Source organism: Pezoporus flaviventris, unplaced genomic scaffold, assembly GCF_033815535.1.
Source record: "Pezoporus flaviventris isolate CSIRO_AGI_PZ_B2104156 unplaced genomic scaffold, CSIRO_AGI_Pfla_v1 ptg000007l, whole genome shotgun sequence".
NCBI classification, from domain to species: Eukaryota; Metazoa; Chordata; class Aves; order Psittaciformes; family Psittacidae; genus Pezoporus; species Pezoporus flaviventris.
The window spans coordinates 19870872-19892617 of NW_026892555.1; the positions used below are offsets into that span (position 1 = coordinate 19870872).

A 21746-nucleotide genomic window follows, 5' to 3' on the forward strand; every position below is an offset into this window, starting at 1 on the left:
AGATCTTCCTGCATCACCCCATAACGTAAGTGATCTAGAGAGTAAAAGATACATTATGGCCTCTTATCACCAAACAGCTGTAATTTTGCTATGATGATCCAGGAATCTTGCCCAAATAGTGCTGGGAGAGACAATGAAAGATTAAGACCTAGAAACACATATGGATGTTAGTGTCAGTAGATACACTGAACAGGATACTGCAGGAAGGCAGGTGCTCAAAATGCTCAATTTCCAGACTAAAAAAGAAAACAAAACATTAAACTACAAAGTTTATTATAATTGAATTTGTAAATCATGGCTGGGGGGAGTGTAGTTACAGACTGCAGAGTAGCGCAAAGGCTCAAAAAAACCCTTTTGTATGGAAGATGTTAAGCAACATTACATTATCTCAGATTTCTGTAAGAGAAGCCTTCAGGCCTCACTGAATTGCGGCATAATTTTCTGATCATTGTAGTTCTTCAGTAAAAGTGAAGCCTATCCCACTGGAAGAGAAGCAGAGCATTTCCCAGACAAACAGTAAAAGAACTTTGGGCTACATGTATGCTGTGAAATATGTAGCTTTTATTTTTCTTATACAAACTTAAAATAAAGGCTTGTAATAAATCTCACCTGAAGAAGTTTGCGCTTTATATAATTTATGTCATCTTTCAACCAGATTTTAGAAATAGCTGAATAGAAAAGGTATTTATTCGTTATGTTATTGTTAACATTAGCAACTTTAATGGCCTGAAGCTTTGTCAAGTCACATAACAGAAAAAAACTATAAATACGTTTACAGATGTCTGAGAATCCTGTTGAATTCTTTCTGGATAAAAGAATCATAGAATCATAGGGGGTCAGCTGTCACAGCTGTGTCCCCTCCCAGCTTCTTGTACCCCCAGCCTACTAGTTGGTGGGATGGGGTGAGAAGATGAAAAGTCCTTGACTTAGTGTAAACACTTATGTATAAAAGAAAAAAGCTACCTTACTGTAATAAGTATAATGCAGTATATTTGTCAGTTGGAATAATCAAAATCTAGTCAATTGCCTTAAGCTCACTTCTCTACTTTATTAGATTTGTGCAAAACAAAACAGTAACAAAAAAACAAACCAACAAAACAAAAACAAACAAAATGAAACAAAATGAAACAAAAAAAAAGAAAATAAACAAAAAAGCCCCCAAACCCAAAGCCACAGCATAAGGACAACTGATTTTATAACTCTATGGAATGAAGTTGTTTTGCCTCTGACAAATCTGAATCCATTTTATTCTTCCTTTGTAATAATGGTACAGAGAAAGAGGACTGGAACTACAGATATCCTCCAACAACTACCATGTTATATGCTTATATCAAAAAGCACAAACTCCACTGCAATACCCAGAGCTGGAGCAGCAGAAGACAGTCAAATGGCAATAAAAAAATTACAGGGACAATTCTTATGACTACCCAAGGTAGATGACTTGAGAAATCAGAGTATGTGTATACTTGGAAGAAAAGCCACGTTTCTCAAGTCATATGGTGTCTTACCAATGTCCATCAAATTTTGTACAGTGAATTCATTCAACAGTGACATTTTCTTTCACTGTGACATTTTGTACATGTGAAAACAATTACTTCACTACTGCCACGATATGTTTCTTCCTCTCTGACACAAGTGGCACAGATCCTGGTTTGCTGTGCTTACGACGATTCAGTTCCCTAGAAACAAACAAACAGAAAAAAGTTCAGTGTTCAGCACAATGATTTAACCAATACCAGCTTCCTCCTTAAGCCACCAGTGGAAATCTCCTACAATTAAAAAAAAGACATTAAGAGCTGCTCTGCTTTTACTAAAAGCCACCTACTTCATCCGGTAAGAAGATGGACTGTCCCTTTGAAAAATAATTTTAAAATTGGCTAACTTAGTAAAGTTTCAAATCAAGGCTTTTCTTGGGAGCTCAGCTTACTTGATTTTCATGTCAATCTTTGCTACTCAAGTTCATAGAGGCTTTCAGCTGAGAAAAATAACTAAAACCCACCACTTCTCCATTTTACTGTTAATTCAATGGCTACAGCAAAGCATGCCACCTTCTGCTCCTAGAAATTCCAATATGGCAACAATCCAGCTGACTAATAACACTTACCCTAGAGTCTGCCATGAAAAAAAACAAACATACCCACCAAAAAAAAGCATCAAAACAAAACAGAAAAACCCCTCCACTCCACACAGCCAAACCAGTCCTTTCTTGCAATGTTGCACCATGCCATGCTTAACAGAACACTGCAGTTCCTTCCAGTACAGTATTTGCTCCTGTTTTTTCACTATACTTTTGGGAAGCAGCCAGTCCCCACTGACACAGGCACCTGTCTGCATTTTCCTTATAATCAAAGGTTAATCAATCCAGTACAATTGTACGATCGCTTATTCAGATGTTAAAAGTAGCTCAAACTTGTTCCTCCTACACACTGTAGCTCTGCGTAGCACACTACAGCACTGCAGTGGTGCATTTTCTGAAGACAGAGAAAACAAAGCCAGAAGAGGAAGACATACTTTCGCCGACGAGCTTCTCTCATGATACGCTGCTCCTTGATTTGACAAAATATACTTTTAGGCAAGTGACGGTGTTGAGCAATGCGCCTGATCTTTGGGTGATACTGGAACTTCTCCTTCAGCTTCTGATTGTAATTCATAGCTGCCTTCTCTCGTGGTGCAAGCTGTGGGGAAAACACCACAAACAAGCGTTATAAAAGAACAGGGCTATAACTGTCCTGCTTTTATCTACAAACCAAAATTCTAACTTTTAACTCAGATGGCTTCCTTCTGGCGAATGGCTGGAACCACAGGAATTTCAGAATTAAGGTAGGTAAGTATTAAAACCCTACAATTCCAACAATACCCCAATGATCAAACACAAAACATTATCAAAGTTCAGAGAAGTAGCTGAATTTGCTCCCTGAAAACCAGATTTTAACATCCTTTAGAGAAAGAAGAGAACAGAAATAGCTGACAGTAAAACCTCTTTGATCGGTCTGCCTGCTTTCCTAACCTCTGATGATGATCAACTTCCACTGCGAAACAAGGATATGCAGGCATTTTAATGACAGCCAGTTTAAGTACAAATGCTATAAATTAACTGTCTTCATGAACAGCTTTACAGACAGCTCTTTAGGTGGCCTAAATCTTACCCAGTGCCTTGATCCATTAGAAAGCACAGTGCACATATTACATTTCAAATATTAGCTTGACTATATGGCACACAGGGAGTTCCAGCTTTCATCGGGCAGCTAAAAATCTTAGTATCACAAACACATGAAATACAGGTAAGCTAGAATAACCACAAAAGACTTAATTTTATTCATGTTTAAAATTATGTCTGAACAACCATTAACACTGAAAGTGAGAAATGCCTTTTGCTGAGAGGTAACCTACAGAGGGTATTTATTTGTTTTTTAGAAGCAGGCAGTTTCCTTTGGTCATAACGCACATTCATCAAAAGGATAAAAAAAAATACTGTGTGTGCTGTGTTTCTGTTTAAAGCATGCACTGCTTCACATGAAGCATCAATCCCTACGTATTTTAGATTTGCTCAGATCTGTCAGAATTCCAGTTGCATTTCACACTAGTGAGCTTTCACGTAAACAGAAAGTCTGTTAATATGAAATATTAACAGATGATAATCTTATTTTCTTCCTTCTACCCTCCTGCCCAAAACAAGCTCTATAAATCCAATATTTCAGACATCTTAAAACACTTCATACTTTCAAACAAGCAGTAGCACAAGTCTTTTGCCCTCCCACATTTATTTAATCCATTAAAGTACTAAAAGCAAAGCAGTATTTCAGATAGCTATTATTTATTCAGCTTTGGAAATTACTCAGTTTCACTAATTTCTTTGTTTCTCAGGAAAAACAGAACCTGAGTTTCAAATGCTAACAAAAAAAAAAACAAAAAAAAAAAACAGTGACAAAATCAACTTTATTGCACACACACAAGTTTGGAAATTACATTATTACCATTATTATGAAATATGCTTTTTTCCCTTTTTAAATCAGCAACTGGCTATTTCTTCTCCACTTTGGAATAGAAGTAACTTCTGTTAGAATATCTCATGAATTATGAAAGAATAAGTATCATACTCAGATAGTATCTGGTCTGAAATACCATTAATGGTCTGAAAGCAAGTATTAATAAAACACAGCAAAGGAGTTTCTCCTTTGAGACAATAAAGAACCCAGGTACCAGATGCAGAGCTGCTCATCACTCAGAAAATTCTCAGGCATCAGAAATACATAATGCTCTTAACCTCTGCTTCTCCACACTCTCTTATTAGTAAAACCAAAACTCTTTACTTACATTTATCAATACCTCTCAAATGGCAAGTGAATAAATTTTATAATCTTAACCCACTAAAACTACACACCTCTCTGTCCTTTACTGAAATTCCTTACAGTGAGCCAACCTAAATAGCTGGTTCACTCTCAATAAATCTGAAGTGTTCCCACTCTGCAGAAAACTGCCAACATAATCCAAATTAGAGAGCTTTTATTTAAATTAAATGCAGTGATTTTCCTTTAATTTAAGAAGGGCAAATTGCTGATTTAATGTAATCTTGATGATTCTACAGACAAGAGGTGAATCTGTAAATTAAAGATATATTCAGGATATCTTATTTTAGAAATTAATATAGATCAAGGTAGCTCCATTTTGAGTCTGATTCAATTTTTATGTGTAATGTATAGAAAGTATAGGTACATAGAAGACCACGTAGCCGGTGACTTACCGGCCAGCCACCAAATGCCAACACCCCATATAGCAGACGGTGCTAAGTACACCTTCATCATGATGGTAAGAGAAAACTCTGCAGTAATGACAAGTTTCTGTCTATTTATGAGAGATGGCAGATAGCTAAGAGAGCAGACTGCAATAGCACACTGAATTCCAACTTCTCTCTTGCAAGTCATTTTACAAAGGTCAATGTAAACAGCTGAAGAGAACAGTGTTACTTTTCATTCTGGTGTGAGCTGGAGAAGATGCCATAAACAGAGAATGATTTAGCAGGATTAAAGACTTTGTTTAAAGGGACTAGAACCCTCTATAATATAATAAATTAGGATTTATATGACATCATGTGTGGAAGACTTGCTCAAAGATGACATATGACCCTTTTTTCATACGTTCCAAAATTGAATGTGCAACTTCCTTCCTTTGTGAGGGAAACAAATATTATGCAGCAGAAAGACAGCTGATTTGTGCCATTACCACAATAGTACTTCACAGCAAAGAACTAGAATGAAAAAGCTATAAAATGCAACTAAGCTGTCAGCAATGGGAGAATGTGTCCTCAAGTAAAATGCCTGTGTCTCGTTTCTCCCTCCTGGTGCTAAAGGCTGGTTATTTTTCCTATCTAAGCAGGAAGGTAAGCATTTTTCCAGAGCCCTAATTGAAGAGCTTTTCTTTTAACCCATCTTTAACAATTTTTTTTTCTTTTTAAAGAGGATTGTATTTGTATTGTGCTGCATTTAAAACTCCACACTATTCAACTCCTGTAATTCAGCATGAGAATAGAAAAATGGGTGTTTATCTATCCTGTCCAGGTTGCCTTTCTAGGTTAGGGCAGACAGAGCACAGATACAACATATTTTCAGAATGCAAATGTATCCCAGCAGTTTTCTACACCACATCGTGTCTTTATTTAATTCTTTCCATTGCTCTGTTTAAAGCACCTGCCTAAATTTATTGACATCAAGTTTATTTCTCATTATTTTCTTGGACCAAAAACTTATGGCTTCTTCACATCTAAACAGATGACAAAAAAAAAGAAAAATAATGTAGATGTTAAGGGCACAAAGTCATAGTTCAAGGGATGAAGTTACATGAGCATTGAATCACAAACCCCAAATCACTATGAAAAGAATGCCATGTCACACAATATCTGGTACTGCTGGTTATCAGCCTTATCTCACAAAATGGAACTGGATACTAGAAACAGGCTGAAAGGATATACAATTACTTGCACAGTTTTGATGCACTCCTGGTAATGCACTTCACTAGATCAAAACCAAGACTTATTACTGCACTTTCCCCTATCTTTTTCAGTCCTTACTCAAAAGCTGTTATTTCCGCATCTCACAAGAAAGTGGCAAACCTAAGCTCCACTCTCACTAGTTTTACACTTACTGATACACAAATCATTCCAAGCAGAAAGTTTTCTTCTTCTTCAGTTGCCCAGTGCTGTGTTCTAATTCCTAACTACTTTGGAAATGTAAGAGCCAAATTTTGCAGCTGTTACTCACAGAAGTAATGTTACTAAGTATTTACACTTAGCAGATGTAGATCTTTTTATGTGTCAACAGACTGAACAACAGTACAGCTTACTGAATTTTTACTGATGGTTTATTGCTTTCACTACAATTCGGAAAACCCAATCTATCTCTTTATTTATATTAATTCTACTCTGCTAACTGAAATCTATACTGCTGCTTTTCCAGCTTTTTCACTCAGAAAAGGCTATGTGTTCCTCTTTTTTTAAAAGACCAAAGTATTTATCTTTTCAGAAATCTTAAACCTCTCCAAGAGCAAAGGTACAAAAGCCTCAAACATACTTAACATTGTATTTTATGGTTTGAACTGTCTGGAGTATCTTAAAAACCTTGTTTAATTTAGTCTTTTGCTTCTGGACATGCAGAGCCAGATATTTACCGCTTTAAAAATAACACCTGTTTAAGTCCTATGTAATAACAATTATTTATGTTTTTATCAACTTCTGTTAAAGAGAAAATAAATGTTGCGAATTATTTTAAAGCAACTTCTGCAGTACCTCTAACAGAGAGATTTGGGTTCTGCTGCCCCTCTGTAAAACCCATGCAGACTTAACTGTCAGTGGAGTGAAGACACAGAATGCCTCTGGCTCCTCCAGAGACTTTTATTCTTACTCTAATGTTTCACTGATTTTTAATGAGTGCAATGCCAAATACATAAAAAACCAAAAGAAACATGCATGTCAAAACTGATGACTGCTAGCTAGGGTAGCCATGATTCAGAAAGTACAACCTTCCAACTGTATAAATGTTCCTCAGTCGCAATCTAAGTATGTATTTACTGTAACTTCCTTGGAACCCAGCAATACTAAAACCAAGTCAGACTAAGTACTTAGCAAAGAAAAAAAATGTTAAGAGTACCATTTTTCTTTTTCTATCAGGATACTGGTTTCCATCCATCTCCACCCCCAAAATATCCATCTTAAAATACAACATATTACAAGATGCTAGCATTATAACAGAAATCCAGTGACCTTTGGATGAGTCATTCAATCAAATGGTCTCAGCAAAGAAAAACAGCAGACTAAGCAACTAAGCATTTAAGACATTCTGACACTTCCGACAGAATTACCGAATGTTCAGCCCTGAATACGCAAAATGTTAAAAAAATAGCCCCAGACAAGGGGACATTTATAAAATGAGCAAGCATATGTCTATGAAGATAAGAACACCAATCCTAAAAAAGAAGGTGCAGGTAGTGCAGGTAAAGAAAATCAGTGGAACCTGATAAACAGCTGTTAATAGTTCTGACATTAAGAATCACAGGAACTATCAAGTTGGGTGGAGCAAGGATTGGCACAGTTGCCTGAATCCAAGCAACGTATCTAAGGTATATCCAAGAATGTCATAAGGCATAAAGATTCCACTCTTAAGTCCTACTAGCAACAATTACTCTCTAAACATCTGAAAAACAAAATTTCATAGTCCTTCAAAAAAAAAAAAAAAGATTAACAACAGCTATTGCATCCTGGATGTTTAATTATTTCGATATTAAGTAAATATCAGTTTAAGTCTATATGAAGTTTAGATCATTATTCAATCCCATAAATGTCTGACTCAAGCACTATATGGGAAAATCATAGAATGGTTCTGGTTGGAAGGGACCTTACAAATCATCTAGTTCCAACACCCCTGCCATGGGATCCCACAAATCAATTCAGAACAGAAAAAAAATGATAGCATCCTCAACAAAAAGAGTTATTTCATTATTCCATTATAGAAATTAAATTTGAATAGTAGCCTGTAACCACAAATATTGTACAGGCTACAAAGTTGTCAGGGCTTTTATCTATAGCTCTGTTGCAGAGACGAGAGACCTATGGTGGGCCATAGCTAAAAATACACGTTTGTTTATCTGTGCTACTCCATAACCAGTGCTGCACAGTACACGACAGTCCATGAATTACTCCTTTCCTCATCATAGCCCTAAGTACTCCTACCACTGCCATACCACACCTGCCACCTCTCCCAGCTCCACTCCACTTCCCTCCTATACAGAGACTATAATTTGATGGAGCTTCAGGTAACCACAAGCAGCCCTAGACATAACTACGCAACAGATCCATCCCTACATTCTTCCTTGAATTACAGCTCCCTATTCCTCCTCTACGATGTTTCATAAGATCAAGAAGAAATTTCCTCAAGCATTATCTGACAGCTATGCGGATGAGCTCAGAAAAAGCAACATAAGCAACTCCAAAATATCATAACAATACAAAGCTACGTAAGGGGATTATTGCAGCAGACAAAGTGTCAAATTCGTTCACGAAAGTCATTCAGTGCTTTAACACAACTGTGTAGACGGATATATGCAAGTGGTAACTATAATAGAACATTTTGGCTTTGTCTATACATAAACATACATATAAAAATTTGAACAAGTATAGCTGTAAAGACTTGTATCTAATTAGACTGATATCTGTTTCTAGGAACACTTCAAACTGACTTCAATTAAAGGGATTTCAAGCTCCACACTACTTTACCCACTTTGTGTCTGAGAGTAATACAGGTTAAGCACAATTTCAGTTACGCATTGATGCAAATAAACTATTTTTACAGGGCATATGTTTATCATGGTATGAACTGCACATGAACCAATCCCGTGCCAGTCAAACTTTTTGGAAGCAGTAACTCCAAACTTCAGTAGAATTACTTGTGTATGGCAAATGAGAAGTATTCTCTAGTGCAAAGAGATGATTTTTTACCTGGGTGCTAGAGGTGAGAATTCATGTTTACTGAGAACTGATGACCTCTGTTAACATTAAAAAAGACCAAAAAACATGAAAGTGACCTCTCATAGCAATGAGGAATTTAATTTTATTATGCAAGCTGCAGTAAATGCAATGAGCTGCAGTACGTCAGTTTTCAAATTAAATACAAACATCAAACTAGTTTTACACTTTCCCTTTAGAAAGATTTTATTATTTGAATAGGCTAACCAGTTGTAATAATGAAAAAAAAAACCAAACATCCTATCTTGTTATAACAAAAAGAAAAATGCAACTCTTACCACTCCCAGTTTTTCTGAAGCATTAGCTTTCCACAGACGAATATTCATCTCATCTGAGCCGCACAGAATGTATTTGTTATCTGAAGTCCATTTTACTGTGATGACATGCTGCATTCGTTTTGTGTGATACACCTCCCTAGAGCAGAGACACATTTTCAAGTGATCACTGTTCTCACCAACATTTCTTTTCAAATAGCAGAAAGCATTCGGGTGAAGGCAACAGTAATTTTTTTACTTTTAGTTTCTAAATAATCTGACCTTTTAAAACACTGCTGATCTTAAATCTATCTAGAGAGATTCAAATAAAGTGTGATGGTTTGACTGATAAAGGACCCCCTAGGATAAGATACTTTTAGGATCAGATCTTCCATTTAGAGACTTTTCTCTGTTCCATGGGATTAATTTTAACTTTGGAATTATGAAAAAGCCCAGCTTCTAAAGAATTTTAAGTGTCCCAGAAACCCTAGTCAGCTTATACGAGGCTCAGTTCTTCATATGTAAGGCTTTTGCTCACTAGATTTATGGCCATCGCACAGAGAAGGGGGAACAGTGTGGACAAGGAAGAAAATTCCTTCCACAGGCCTTGGCAGCAATTTGCTATAATGCAGAATAAGGCCTTCAGCTATGGTATTATGGGGTCTGCAAACTTCCCCTCAATGATGTGCTTTAACGTTGCAGATCATCAGTTTTGTGAACATTAGTGTTCCACAGAGAGGAAAACTTGTAGAACATGGAAGCTGCTAACCATGGTGTAAACCAAACACACAAAAAACCTGCAATACCTCATTACACTTAAATTCCTATTGCAAGACAGGAAGAATGAAAGCTACCTGTAGATTAGACATAAAGGAAAACATAAACAGTCCCTCTCAATCTTTAATGCAGTATAGGAGTACACAGCTATGTTGAATAAAGCATACATACTTGCAATAAAAATATACTTCTTCCCTAATCGCTATTGCAACATTACCACCCCTCAAACCACATAAACTTGACTTAGGAGCAACTCGGGGGGATGGATGGACGACACGGACGGACACTGGGGGACAAAGGGGCAAAGTTGGAGAGAGGAAGGCAACTAGAAGTAAAATAAAGTTATGAAGAAAAAAAAAAGAAAGAACTGACAACAGAGAATAATGAAGGCAGGTTTATGAAGAACAAATGATACCAGGCAGATCTGATAACTGGCTTCAATTTTCATCAAACTGGAGGGAAAAAAAAAAAAAGGAAAAAAGACACAGCAGATCCAATCTGAACTTCAGCAAAATATTTAATACACTGCCTTATGAAATATTACATGAAAAACTAATTCAAAGTGAACTGTATTCAAAGCATCGTCACATGACAATGTGACAAAGCCCAGTTAACAAAATATGAACAAAGGGTAATAAGTGTGATCTGTTTCAATACAAGTGTCTCAAACTGGTCTTCAGGATCATACAACAATGCTTTTCATGTAACACTTTCAGCAATCATCCATATAGGATGAAGACAGCCCCTAGAAAGCCAAATGCTAGAATGATGTACACCACTGTGAACTTCAAGTGGTGACAGATACCCTACAAAGCGACCTAAAAATATTAAAGATATAGAGCGAGGGAAATAAAATGGGCTTCATCTTGGTGAAACACAAATGAGCACACCCAACAACAGTAGCTCTCTGTAATGTCAATTCAAAACTGCCTAAGTACTGCTATCCATTAAGTAGAAGTTCTACTCTAATACATACTCCACAATTATGACACCAAGCTGTGTGGTTCGGTTGATACCCTGGTGGGAAGGAATGCCATTCAGAGGGACCTTGACACACTTGTGAGGTGGGCTGATGCCAACCTCATGAAGTTTAACTATGCCAAGTGCAAGGTCCTATACCTGGTCAGAGCAATCCCAGGCACAGCTACAGGTTGGGCAGAGAAGAGATTCAGAGCAGCCCTGCAGAGAAGGACTTAGGGGTGTTGGTCGATGAGAAAATGAACAGGAGCCGGCTTCAGTGTGAGCTCACAGCCCAGAAAGCCAACCGCATCCTGGGCTGCATCAAAAGGAGCGTGACCAGCAGGTCAAAGGAGGTGATCCTGCCCCTCTACTCTGCTCTCGTGAGATCTCACTTGGAGTATTGTGTGCAGTTCTGGTGTCCTCAACATAAAAAGGACATGGAGCTGTTAGGACAAGTCCAGAGAAGGGCCACGAGGATGATCAGGACTGGCACACCTCCCATATGAAGATAGGCTGAGAAAGTTGGGGCTGTTCAGCCTGGAGAAGAGAAGGCTGCATGGAGACCTCATAGCAGCCTTCCAGTATCTGAAGGGGGCCTACAGGGATGCTGGGGAGACTCTTCACTAGGGACTGTAGTGATAGGACAAGGGGTAACAGGTTAAAACCTAAACAAGGGAAGTTTAGATTGGATATGAGGAAATCCTTTCCTGTTAGGTTGGTGAGGCACTGGAATGGATTGTCCAGGGAGGTTGTGAATGCTCCATCGCTGGCAAGTGTTCAAGACCAGGTTGGATGAAGCCTTGGGTGAGATGGTTTAGTGTGAGGTGTCCCTGCCCATGGCAGGGGGGTTGGAACTTGATGATCTTAAGGTCCTTTCCAACCCTAACTATTCTGTGATTCTATGATTCTATGAATTATCTGTCAACTACATGACCCATCAATCACAAGTTATACAGAGTAATAATTCAATATTTACAGGAAGTGAATGCCCCAAAGAAGATGTTAATGTACTAATTAAGAATTTTGAGGGCTAGGGAAGAAGTTTACTGGAATGAATAACACAAGAGAGAAAGGTGTAAAATCGCTACTCACCTGCTGTGACCTTTGTCTACAGGAAAAATGCGGATAGATTTATCAAAGCTGGCAGAGACAAATTCCTTCCCAGTGGGTGAATAATCCACATCAAGAACAGCAGATACGTGATCCATATGCACCGTCACAGGTGATTCAAGAAAGCGCATATCAAAAGTATATAAGCTTTAAAAAAAATTCACCAACAGCATTTTCAATATCAGATTAGCTGTTCACATGAATAGTACTGTTCAAAAGTAAAAAACTGCTGTGAGACATTGAAAGGGTAAGTATTGCAGATTCTGGAACCGGCTCACAAAAATTTGGGTTTTAGTTTCGGTCTGGTTTATTTTTTTTTAAGAAATGTTCTCATCAAAATAGCTGATAAGTACAATATATCAAGCTTTACAAGAGCTGTCAAGAAAATAAACACTTATATTTCCTTAGACTGGTCCAACAGTACTTATTTTCCAGGTCCCATTGCAAGTTACACTTGCACTGGTTCAGCTGCTTTTTTCTCCCCAGATACTGAAATACAGAGAAAGAAGCAGTCTACTACCAACTCTTTTTTTTTTTGTTTACATAACTGAGGCTATAATTCTCCAGTTTATTACTTAAGTGATCCAAATTTAAAATTATTTTTTAAATATTTATTTTAGCATGATGATAAAACATCACAATACAGACTAAAACCAACATGATCAGGATTATCACTGTCACACTTACTTGTAATCTTCATTTGCTGCAGTAAAAATGAAAGCTTCCATAGGGTTCCAACACAGTGTATTTGTCCTCATGTTCAAGATAACCTGAAAGATGTTTACACATTACTACCTTGTTAGAGGCAGTAAAATACTTGCTATAGTTCAAAACGTCCTATACCACTGGAGACAACTACTTTACAGAATTGCATCAGAAGAATAGTGACATGACAGAGTATTTTCTTCTCATGTTAGAATTGGAACTCAAGAACTTCCTCTCCCTCATACATGCTCACTTGTGCTACTACTAAATTCTCTGTAAGTAATTTTAAATGTGGTCAACATGTAAAATGGAACTTCTGAAAAATTTCACTTTTCAATCATATTTATAGGAACCTTTAGGTAAGTAATTTATAAATACACCTAATTAAATTCTTATCTCAAGAGACAGTCATTGACAATGCAAATCAGCACTTGCAAAGCTATTGCAACATTGTGATATCCTCCACTTACTACTATCACTTCATTATCTTTGAAACCGCAGTTCATGAATTCTCCAGGACAGTCGCCATTCCTTGTTCAAGTGCCATGCAATGACGTAGAAGTTACCATGCTGTAATCCACTCACCATTATCACTGTGCTAGTAATTTAAAATAGTGTTCTGGGGTGTATCAGATCAGCGTCACTGCCGACAGTACATAACATACTAGTAGGATACTGAGTGTATATTCACAAACTAGAATACTGTTCTTCAAGGAGAAAATTGTTAAAGATAGTTCTGGGGTTCCTAACTACTGAACTTGATCAATATGAATTACTGACTTCTTGTTTTAAATAAAGACATGACTTTCTATTAAAGAAAAATCTTCATGTCACTGGTAAATTCCACATATAAATACGATTTTGATTCCACTGCAAAGGATTTCTGAATGTTTTTACTGTGTGCACACAGAGGGGTTTACCTCCATGTAAAAGCAGAACATCTGTTCAAAAGCAGAGTAAGATTATCCAGTGGTAGAAAGGAAATACCTTAAAAGTTACTTTGTTTCCTTCTGGCAAGGAGGAGAAAAAAAATAAATTAAAAAAAAAAAATCACACACAGACAGAATGCAATACGGGAACATGAAGTTCTTACTGTGAAACTGCTGTCAGGTCAGGCACTTTATCAAGAATTACAAGTCAGCCTGACAGCCCATTTGAATGCAGAAAAAGGCCCTAACTCCGTTTGGTTTAAATCCCAGCAACTCAGTTAAAAGACTCAATATTAGACAATGAAAACTCAGAGAACTCACAGTTCAGAGCTTCCCTTTCTCTACCACCATAGAATCAACTAGGTTGAAAAAGACTTTTAAGATCATTAAGTCCAACCATTACTCCAGGACTGCCAAGACCACCATTAAACCACTAACAGACTACTTTCATATTCAGTATGCTTATTAGTGCCATCAGCTTCTGTTAAAAAGATTACCTTCTTTAATGGAGTTGATTTTCTCATATCATATAGCACAATATTTCTGTCAGAAGCACAGCTCCCCAAAAGGTATGTCTAAAAAGCAAACAAACAAAACCAGTGTGTCTTCTAAACACTTATAAAATATGGGTAATAGCTTACACTAGATACGTAGCAGTTCCACAAAGCTGGTAGTGAAATAGTTCCTTTTTCAGTCAAGGAAATATACTCATCATTCTTTCTGTGCACCTAATTATTCAGCACAGTTTAAATAGCTGCCCCTGTAACATTCAGAATCTACCCAGTCCTCTCTACTTCAAAATTAACAAGCAATTTCCTCATAAACACTTCATCTATGAACACAGCCCAGCAAAGAGATATACAGGAACTACTGTAGTAAATCAAATGCAATGGTTTTGCCACAGAGAAGGATGAGAGCTCCACAGCCACATAACCGCTACAAGGTATGGAGTCTGTATTGCTGTGGGCAAAATGGAGACCACCCTACTTTTCTTCCTCCTCTCTCCCTCTAACAGAGACAAAAGATAAAAAGATGAAACAACATGTTACTACATTCCAAAACAATATAGCCATAAAAAAAGTATACACCCCCTAAATATTACATTAAAAGATATATAAAAATCTAAATTTGGAAAAGGCTGTCAAAGATGGTTGTAACAGAGTTTAGATCTTACACTGATCAAGAAAAATACTAATTTCCAACATATAACAGAAACATTACCTCAATGGGATTGAATTTTACACTACTTATGCTATCAAAACCCCATGTCAGAGAGCACATGGGACTTGTCCTTTGCTCATCCCAAATGTCCACTTGCTGGCCACAGGTGGCAAAAACAGCTTCCTTCCAGTGGTGATCAATTCCTGTATACACTGTCTTTAAAAGACAAAAGTAATTGTACACTTACATATGCAAGTATGTTCTTTTATACAAAAAAGATCAAATCATCACATATCAAGTCTGCCTGGTTTTATTCATTTATATTACTGAAAACCAAGTCACCACTGCTACCAGATATACTCTTGCTCAAAAGACTAGCTTTCTTTGTACTCACTTAATATGCATGCATGCAATTCTTGTTAATTTAAATGCAGTCAGCACTAGAAGCCCATTTACAAAGACCTGGTTAACTTTAAAGCAAATGGAAATTCTAAGGGTACTATAAACTTTCAATGGGACCTGAACAGATTCCACAGATGTTACAATAATTGAAGAGTTTCAAACTATTTACAACAAGCATTTAATATTCTTAAAATAAGTGTATAATAAAGAGTGCTGAAGTACATATTTTTAATCTGCTTTTGTCAAAAAGAAAGATATAAAGTTAAAATTTTGTATCAAATGGCTGCAAGGTATTGCCACGAAAACAAACCTATGTAATGCAGACTAAGCACTGACAACAGGTCTGAAGAGGAGATTCAGAAAGATCTGACCAATTCACATGAAAGGGATGGCTAGCAGAGACTGAGCTAAGCACTCTCTGATGGCATTTGAGATATTCTTTTCTGCTTATATGTAAAATAAATGTAATAGAAACTTTAAAAGTGCCTTTATAGAATTTCATGCCATCATCTTACAACTCATTATGATAACAGGTGATACCAAACTCTCTCTCCTCAAAAAGCTAGATAAGAATTGGTTCAAACAATTCAAAAGAAGAGATGGGGGGGCAATATAATCAGAACTTCAGTTTACTACCTTTCCAAGAATTGTATGAATAGGTTCCTCTTCTCCATATTCTGGGCTCTCCATTTTCCATTGCTTCACTGTTTTGTCATCGCCAACCTGGAAACATTGCAGAAAGCATGTACATTTTTACATATTATTTTATAATATGTATTTTGCAATTAAGTACAGGCAGTCTTTCAAAAGACAGTAATCTACGGTATACACAGAAGCACTCTCTCTTGCCCATTCACTGTTCCCTTTTATACCTCCAAGTTGAAGATTAGTTCTTGTTATACGATTTCCCTAGAAACTGAGAAGGCGCATGTACATCAGCTGGCTGAAATGAGGTTAACATTCTTCCTAGCAGCCCATACAGCTCTGTGCTTTGGATTTGTGGCTAAAACAGTGCTGATACAGCACTAATCATGGCTACTGCTGAACACTGCTTCCAGGGTGTCAAGGCATTTCCTTCCCTCAGTCTGTCAGTCATTATCACTGCCTCATCATCAAGAAATAGGCTAGGTGTGGCTAACAGACTGGGAGGGGACGCAGACATGACAGCTAACCTAAAGCAGCCAAAGGAGTATTCCAGACCATGAACATCATGCTCAGCAATAAAAACTGGGGTAGTGGAAGAAGAAAGGGAGGTAGGGGCTGGCTTTCAAAGTGGCTGCTGTTCAGAGACTGTCTGCTTGTGAAAGAAGGTGACTGATTTCACTGTTGCCCCCACCACTACACTTCCCTCCCTTATTCAACTGTCTTTACCTCAATCCACAAATGCTTTCCAGTTTCCAGAAAAAGGTGAGCTGGAATGATGACTATTTTTTCAGGATACATTATGTCATTTTTAATCAAATGGCACCTTAAACTGCAAATTATCTTCTGGATGTCATTTTGATGAGCATGTAAACAATTAAAAGGCACTTTCCACCTCAGTTGTTTCAGTTGCCTCTTCCTAATGCCATGGAATGTCTTGCACTATGCCAGCGTAAGTTTTTGCATGGCTGTGCAGTGACCTGGATCAGGCAAACTCGCCAAGTAAAAACGTTAGTTTTACAAGTTTAACTTCCTTTCCTAACAGCGCTGCTATTGTTCCTTCTTTCCCTCTCAACTTTCAAGCAGGGGAATTGTCAAAAGGGAATTCTAATTTGGAGTCACTTAGAATTTTTTGCTGCAACTTCCCTTATATCCTAACTTCTGTCCTCGTGATCCGATATATACTTCAGAAAAGATAAATATATAGTAGTGAAAATAGCTCTTCTATGCCCAGGTCAAAAGAAGCAAAACCTCAGGACACTCTAGTCTTCAAAAGCAATTCTTTTTATTGTATCATCTTGTAATTGCTTTTAATGCAAACAGGAAGACATACTATTTCCAGATGTTTTACATGCAAGTGAATCAGGCATCATTGATATAAGTTAATAAAGTTTAATTAACCTGGGACCATCTTGACTCAATCAGCTTATCTTTAATCATAGCATACGTAAATGGTTACTTTTTTATGTCTTTCAATGAACATAATTTATGTCCTACTTTAATGACAACTGCTTTACTCAAGACTTGATTATATGACCATCCATTAGCAATTTTCTGGTATTTATCCCTTCCATAGTCTTGAATAAGACCCATATCACAGGCATCAACAAAAATTTCATGAAAAATGGAACTGTCAGGTTCTCAGAAAAATTTAATAAATATATTCATACAGTATTTAAATATTGTATGGCAGAGAGTAAGTTGCTCACTGGAAACCAGATGGTGAAAAGGCACTCTGTACTGCCACACTGTACTAAGGAGACACATTATACTTACAGTAAAGAATGATGTACCACAGAAACGAGCACATATGCCTCGAACAAAGCCTTCATGGGCTTGTATAGTACGAATACACTGTCGTTTGGTCAGGTTCCAAATTTTAACCTGTTAAAAACAGAAAAATATTCTGTTGTTACTTATGTTTTCTGCAGCCCACAGCTGCAACTCACAATTCAAGTACAAGAGATCACACATGTTGTCTGAAATGGCATGGCTGGCTTGGACACCAGAGTGATTTTATAGTGTTAAAACTGCCTAATTATTCCCTTCTTGAAAAAATAAAAAATAAAAAAAAAAAAATTTACAAGTGCAGCTCTTTCCTTCTTATCCCCTCCAAAGCTCCACACTTGCGTATTTTTATATTTCTTTCTGAAAAATATCAGACATAATTTTAGCAAAGAACCTCTCTTAAGAGAAGGGCACTTTGCAACTAACAGAGTGCTTCCAGTCCAGCAGCTGTGCTACCTTTTATACAGACGCCCACCTCCCACAGAGGTTTCTGTTTTAAAGCATTTGGGCCCATTTAAAAAATAGGAAGAAATGGAGGACAGTTTTTCTATTTGTATGTATTTATAGTACCCAGTACTTTACTCACTCTTATCAGTGGATAAGAAATCTGGCCAACATTTCACATAAATTTATTCCCCTCTTCTCTGAAAAGATTAATCTCCCTTACACTCCTGCATGACATACACACCTTCTATAAAAAGCACAAAGCAACCAGCTACCCAGAAGACACCTTTAAAATATACAAGTACTATGAAATGAACAATAGAAGCGTGAGAGAGGACAGAGAAGACAGAAGACAGGCAATTTCTCTCTGCAACTGACTCCATCTGAAGTGCCCTTGCTTGCTATTTGTAATATTTATGTAAAATAATCAAACACAGAGTTAGCATTTTCTAGACAATATGATAAATTATTATTCCAAAAAATTTTTGGTTGTGTGCCCCTTTCCCTTAGCTCATCTGACTTCATACAATCTTCTTAATCTGCAGCAGTTTAACTTCTCCAAGGAAAAGAGCATCACCTGGGCAGCAAAAAGCAGTCACTACGGACTGTAAATATTGACATACACTGCTCCATCGTGAGGAGATAGGTGTCACACCCTCTGCTCACAGGTGAAGAACTGAAAGCCGCTGCCTTTATGCACTGGCAGATTACAACCTACGGTTTGAGAAACACTTCCCCAAACTGGGTAAGCTGCACCTTCTGAGAGAAGATATGGTATCTTGCCAAACAAAGACACAGAAGGTAAGCATGGGGCATTTGAAAACAACAAAATTAAACAAAGGCACAAGAAAGGAAAAAAAAAATAAAGGAGGAAAGGTAACTTGCTTGTTGTTGTTTGCAACTGCAGCTTACCTCTCCATCACAAGCTCCAGACAGCACTGTAGACAAACTCTTTGGATGTTTGGCCATGCAGTTAATTCCATCTCTGTGGCCATCAAGTGAGCCAAGAAAGGGTTTTGCAAACACACGTTCTAGCTTTGTTGCATTCAGAGCTCTTATGTACTCTCGTGGAACCTCAAAAGGGTGCAATGCAGGATCATAGTTTCTTGGAACTGCAGTAAAGTAATACACACATTAGAAACCCATGGTATGTAGTATAATTCAAGGTAAGCTGAATTCAGAAGTTCTCTTCAATTTTCCTGCCATGGAGAATTTTCTGTCACACTGAGATTATTGCTGTTACTGCCATTTTGAAACTGATCTGTGGGATCATTAGTATGATCGCTTCACAAGCTCTAAGTTAATGAAGCCTGAAACTTTTTTATGTCCTTTGCAAGGGAAGCTATGAATGTAAACAACAAACTGGAACCTGCAGATATCTTGCAACTATTATCAATAAAAGCCAAAAAAACAAGAACATCCAGCCACAAGGCAAAATAAACGAACCCCGTAACAGAAACCTCCTACTGCTAAACTCCAACATACACAGTACACTAGAAGGACACAACTACATGGAGACACACAAAGAGAGGCATCCTAGCGGTCTTCATGTTCGATCACCTGCAAGCCAGCCCTGGCTCTGAAATGAGGCTCATTAGTTTCATGAGCTTGATCCTCTGCTAATGCTATCTGGTTTCCCAGGCAGGAGTGTTTAGATGACACAAGCTTCGAGCAAGGGTCTCTCTGCATCTGCCTGCAAGGCACCTTATAATAAATAAAGACAGCACATTTTGACACTGCTTCTGGGTTTTGTCTCTTTCATTCTGTTTCATGCAAAAAGACTGAAAAATCAGCAGAGCAACTGACAACAGATTGCTCATTAAGAACTGATGCTTAGTCGAGTCTGCCAATTTCCAAAGACTATTTGATGCATATCAGAACCTCTAAAATCTCTGACGAAAGAGACAAAAGTTGGGTATCACTTCTGCAACATGACAAAATTTAACAGCTTACATACAAATCCCACTTGGAAAACTACAATATATTCAGCTACCGTCCCAGTGGGTAACTTCAATAGTATTTTTCCATGTTATATATATATATATAACCACAATTAAATAACTAGAACAAATTATTTGAGATGCTGATTTGCACCTACCTCTAATTGAATCTAATAATGAAGCGCGGGCAATTTAAAACAACACAGGTCTATTATCCTACCCAAACCAGTTTGATTTAGTGCATTAAATATGCCAAGTTTTAGTCCTGCTCTTTCTGACAAAGGGCTGTTTCACAAACTCTGTCATCAGGTAGAAGCTAAACTTCATTTCTATAATATTACAGAGGTGAAACTGCCACGACTGTGTAGGATAAGATCTGTGGAGGATGAGCAGGACAGAGTGTGGAAAGCCCTCATTCACCTCATTGTTCAGCCTGGAGAAGAGAAGGCTGCATGGAGACTTCATAGCAGCCTTCCAGTATCTGAAGGGGGCCTACAAATACGCCAAAGAGGGACTCTTCATCAGGGACTGTAGCAATTGCAGAAAGGGCAATAGGTTCAGACTTAAAACAGGGAAGAAATAGGTTAGATATAAGGAAGAAATTCTTCACCGTGAGAGTGGTGAAGCACTGGTACAGGTTGCCCAGGGAAGTTGTGGCTGCCCCATCCCTGACAGTATTCATAGGCCAAGCTGGACAGCCCTTTGAGCAACCTGGTCTAGTGGAAGATATCCCTACCGGTGGTAGGGAGGTTGCAACTGGATGAGCTTTAAGGTCCCTTCCAACCTGAACTATTCTATAATCTCAGCTACCAGGCTACAGCTGCTGCATCTAAAGTAAGTACAAAACCTATGCGATTTTTGCCAGGTTTAACGAGGGACACACAAGAAGCAGGACGAGATGTATCAGGAGAAAACCGGCAATAAGCCCACAAGACTGCTAAGGGTGGCCCAGGTAACGCTAAGAGCAACCTCAGCGTGCCGGAGCCGTGGCTACCCACCCCACCTCCCCCGACCCCGCGCTGTCGGCATTCCCAGGACGCGCTCTTGCAGCCCGGGCTCTCAGCCGGACCCCGCGGCACGGCACCACCGCATGGAGCCCACACCCCGCCTCGCGCCCCAGGTCCCCGCCACCGCCTCACGGCCCCTCGCGCATGCGCACGGCCACCGTCACCGCCTCCGCCGCCGACCGGCCGATTCCGGCAGCGGCTGGAGTGAGGGGAGCCCGCACCCCGCCAGGGGCTGGCAGCTGCCTGGCACTCCCTCCCGGGGGCAGCTCAGCGGCAAAGGTGGGGCCGGCGGATGCCTGAGCGCCTTCCCTCTCTCCCCACGCCATGCCGGTTGGGCGGCAGGCGAGTAGGCCGAGCCCCGCTCCAGGAGCCGCGCCGCTCACCGCGCTGCAGATCCAGCTTCGTCTCACGGACGTAGTCGTCGGGGTTACGGCTCAGCACCTTAACCCTCATCCTGCCTCCGCGCACCGGGCCGCACTGCCGGTAACCCGCACCCCCCCGTGCACACCCACGTGACCGGATGCGCCGGACGAGCTGTTCTCGCGCGGCGCCGGAACCGGCTGTCGGCGTGCGGCGGGAGGGAGCCCCGCCCCCTGCCGCGCTCCACCGTCGCGGCC

General features: G+C 38.8%; 1 protein-coding gene across 1 annotated transcript; it reads right to left on the reverse strand.

Moving 5' to 3' along the window:
- Window positions 1–544: 544 nt before the first annotated feature.
- DCAF13 (DDB1 and CUL4 associated factor 13) lies at window positions 545–21646 on the reverse strand. Its single transcript, XM_061447893.1, has 12 exons — window positions 21513–21646; window positions 19095–19294; window positions 17727–17834; window positions 15945–16031; window positions 14967–15122; window positions 14243–14320; window positions 12799–12881; window positions 12094–12258; window positions 9289–9424; window positions 2512–2675; window positions 938–1679; window positions 545–805 (listed from the first exon to the last, which is right to left on the reverse strand). The coding sequence occupies exons 1-11, from the start codon at window positions 21580–21582 to the stop codon at window positions 1592–1594; spliced, it is 1335 nt and encodes a 444-aa protein (XP_061303877.1). The 5' UTR covers window positions 21583–21646; the 3' UTR covers window positions 545–805; window positions 938–1591.
- Between the last annotated feature and the right edge of the window lie 100 nt (window positions 21647–21746).

Coding starts and splice junctions, on each gene's coding strand:
- DCAF13 (XM_061447893.1), bottom strand. CDS start 21,582: ATGAGGGTTAAGGTGCTGAGCCGTAACCCCGACGACTACGTCCGTGAG. Junction 19,295..21,512: donor GAAGCTGGATCTGCAGCGCG/GTGAGCGGCGCG, acceptor ACTTTACTGCAG/TTCCAAGAAACTATGATCCT. Junction 12,882..14,242: donor AATCAACTCCATTAAAGAAG/GTAATCTTTTTA, acceptor AACATCTTTCAG/GTTATCTTGAACATGAGGAC.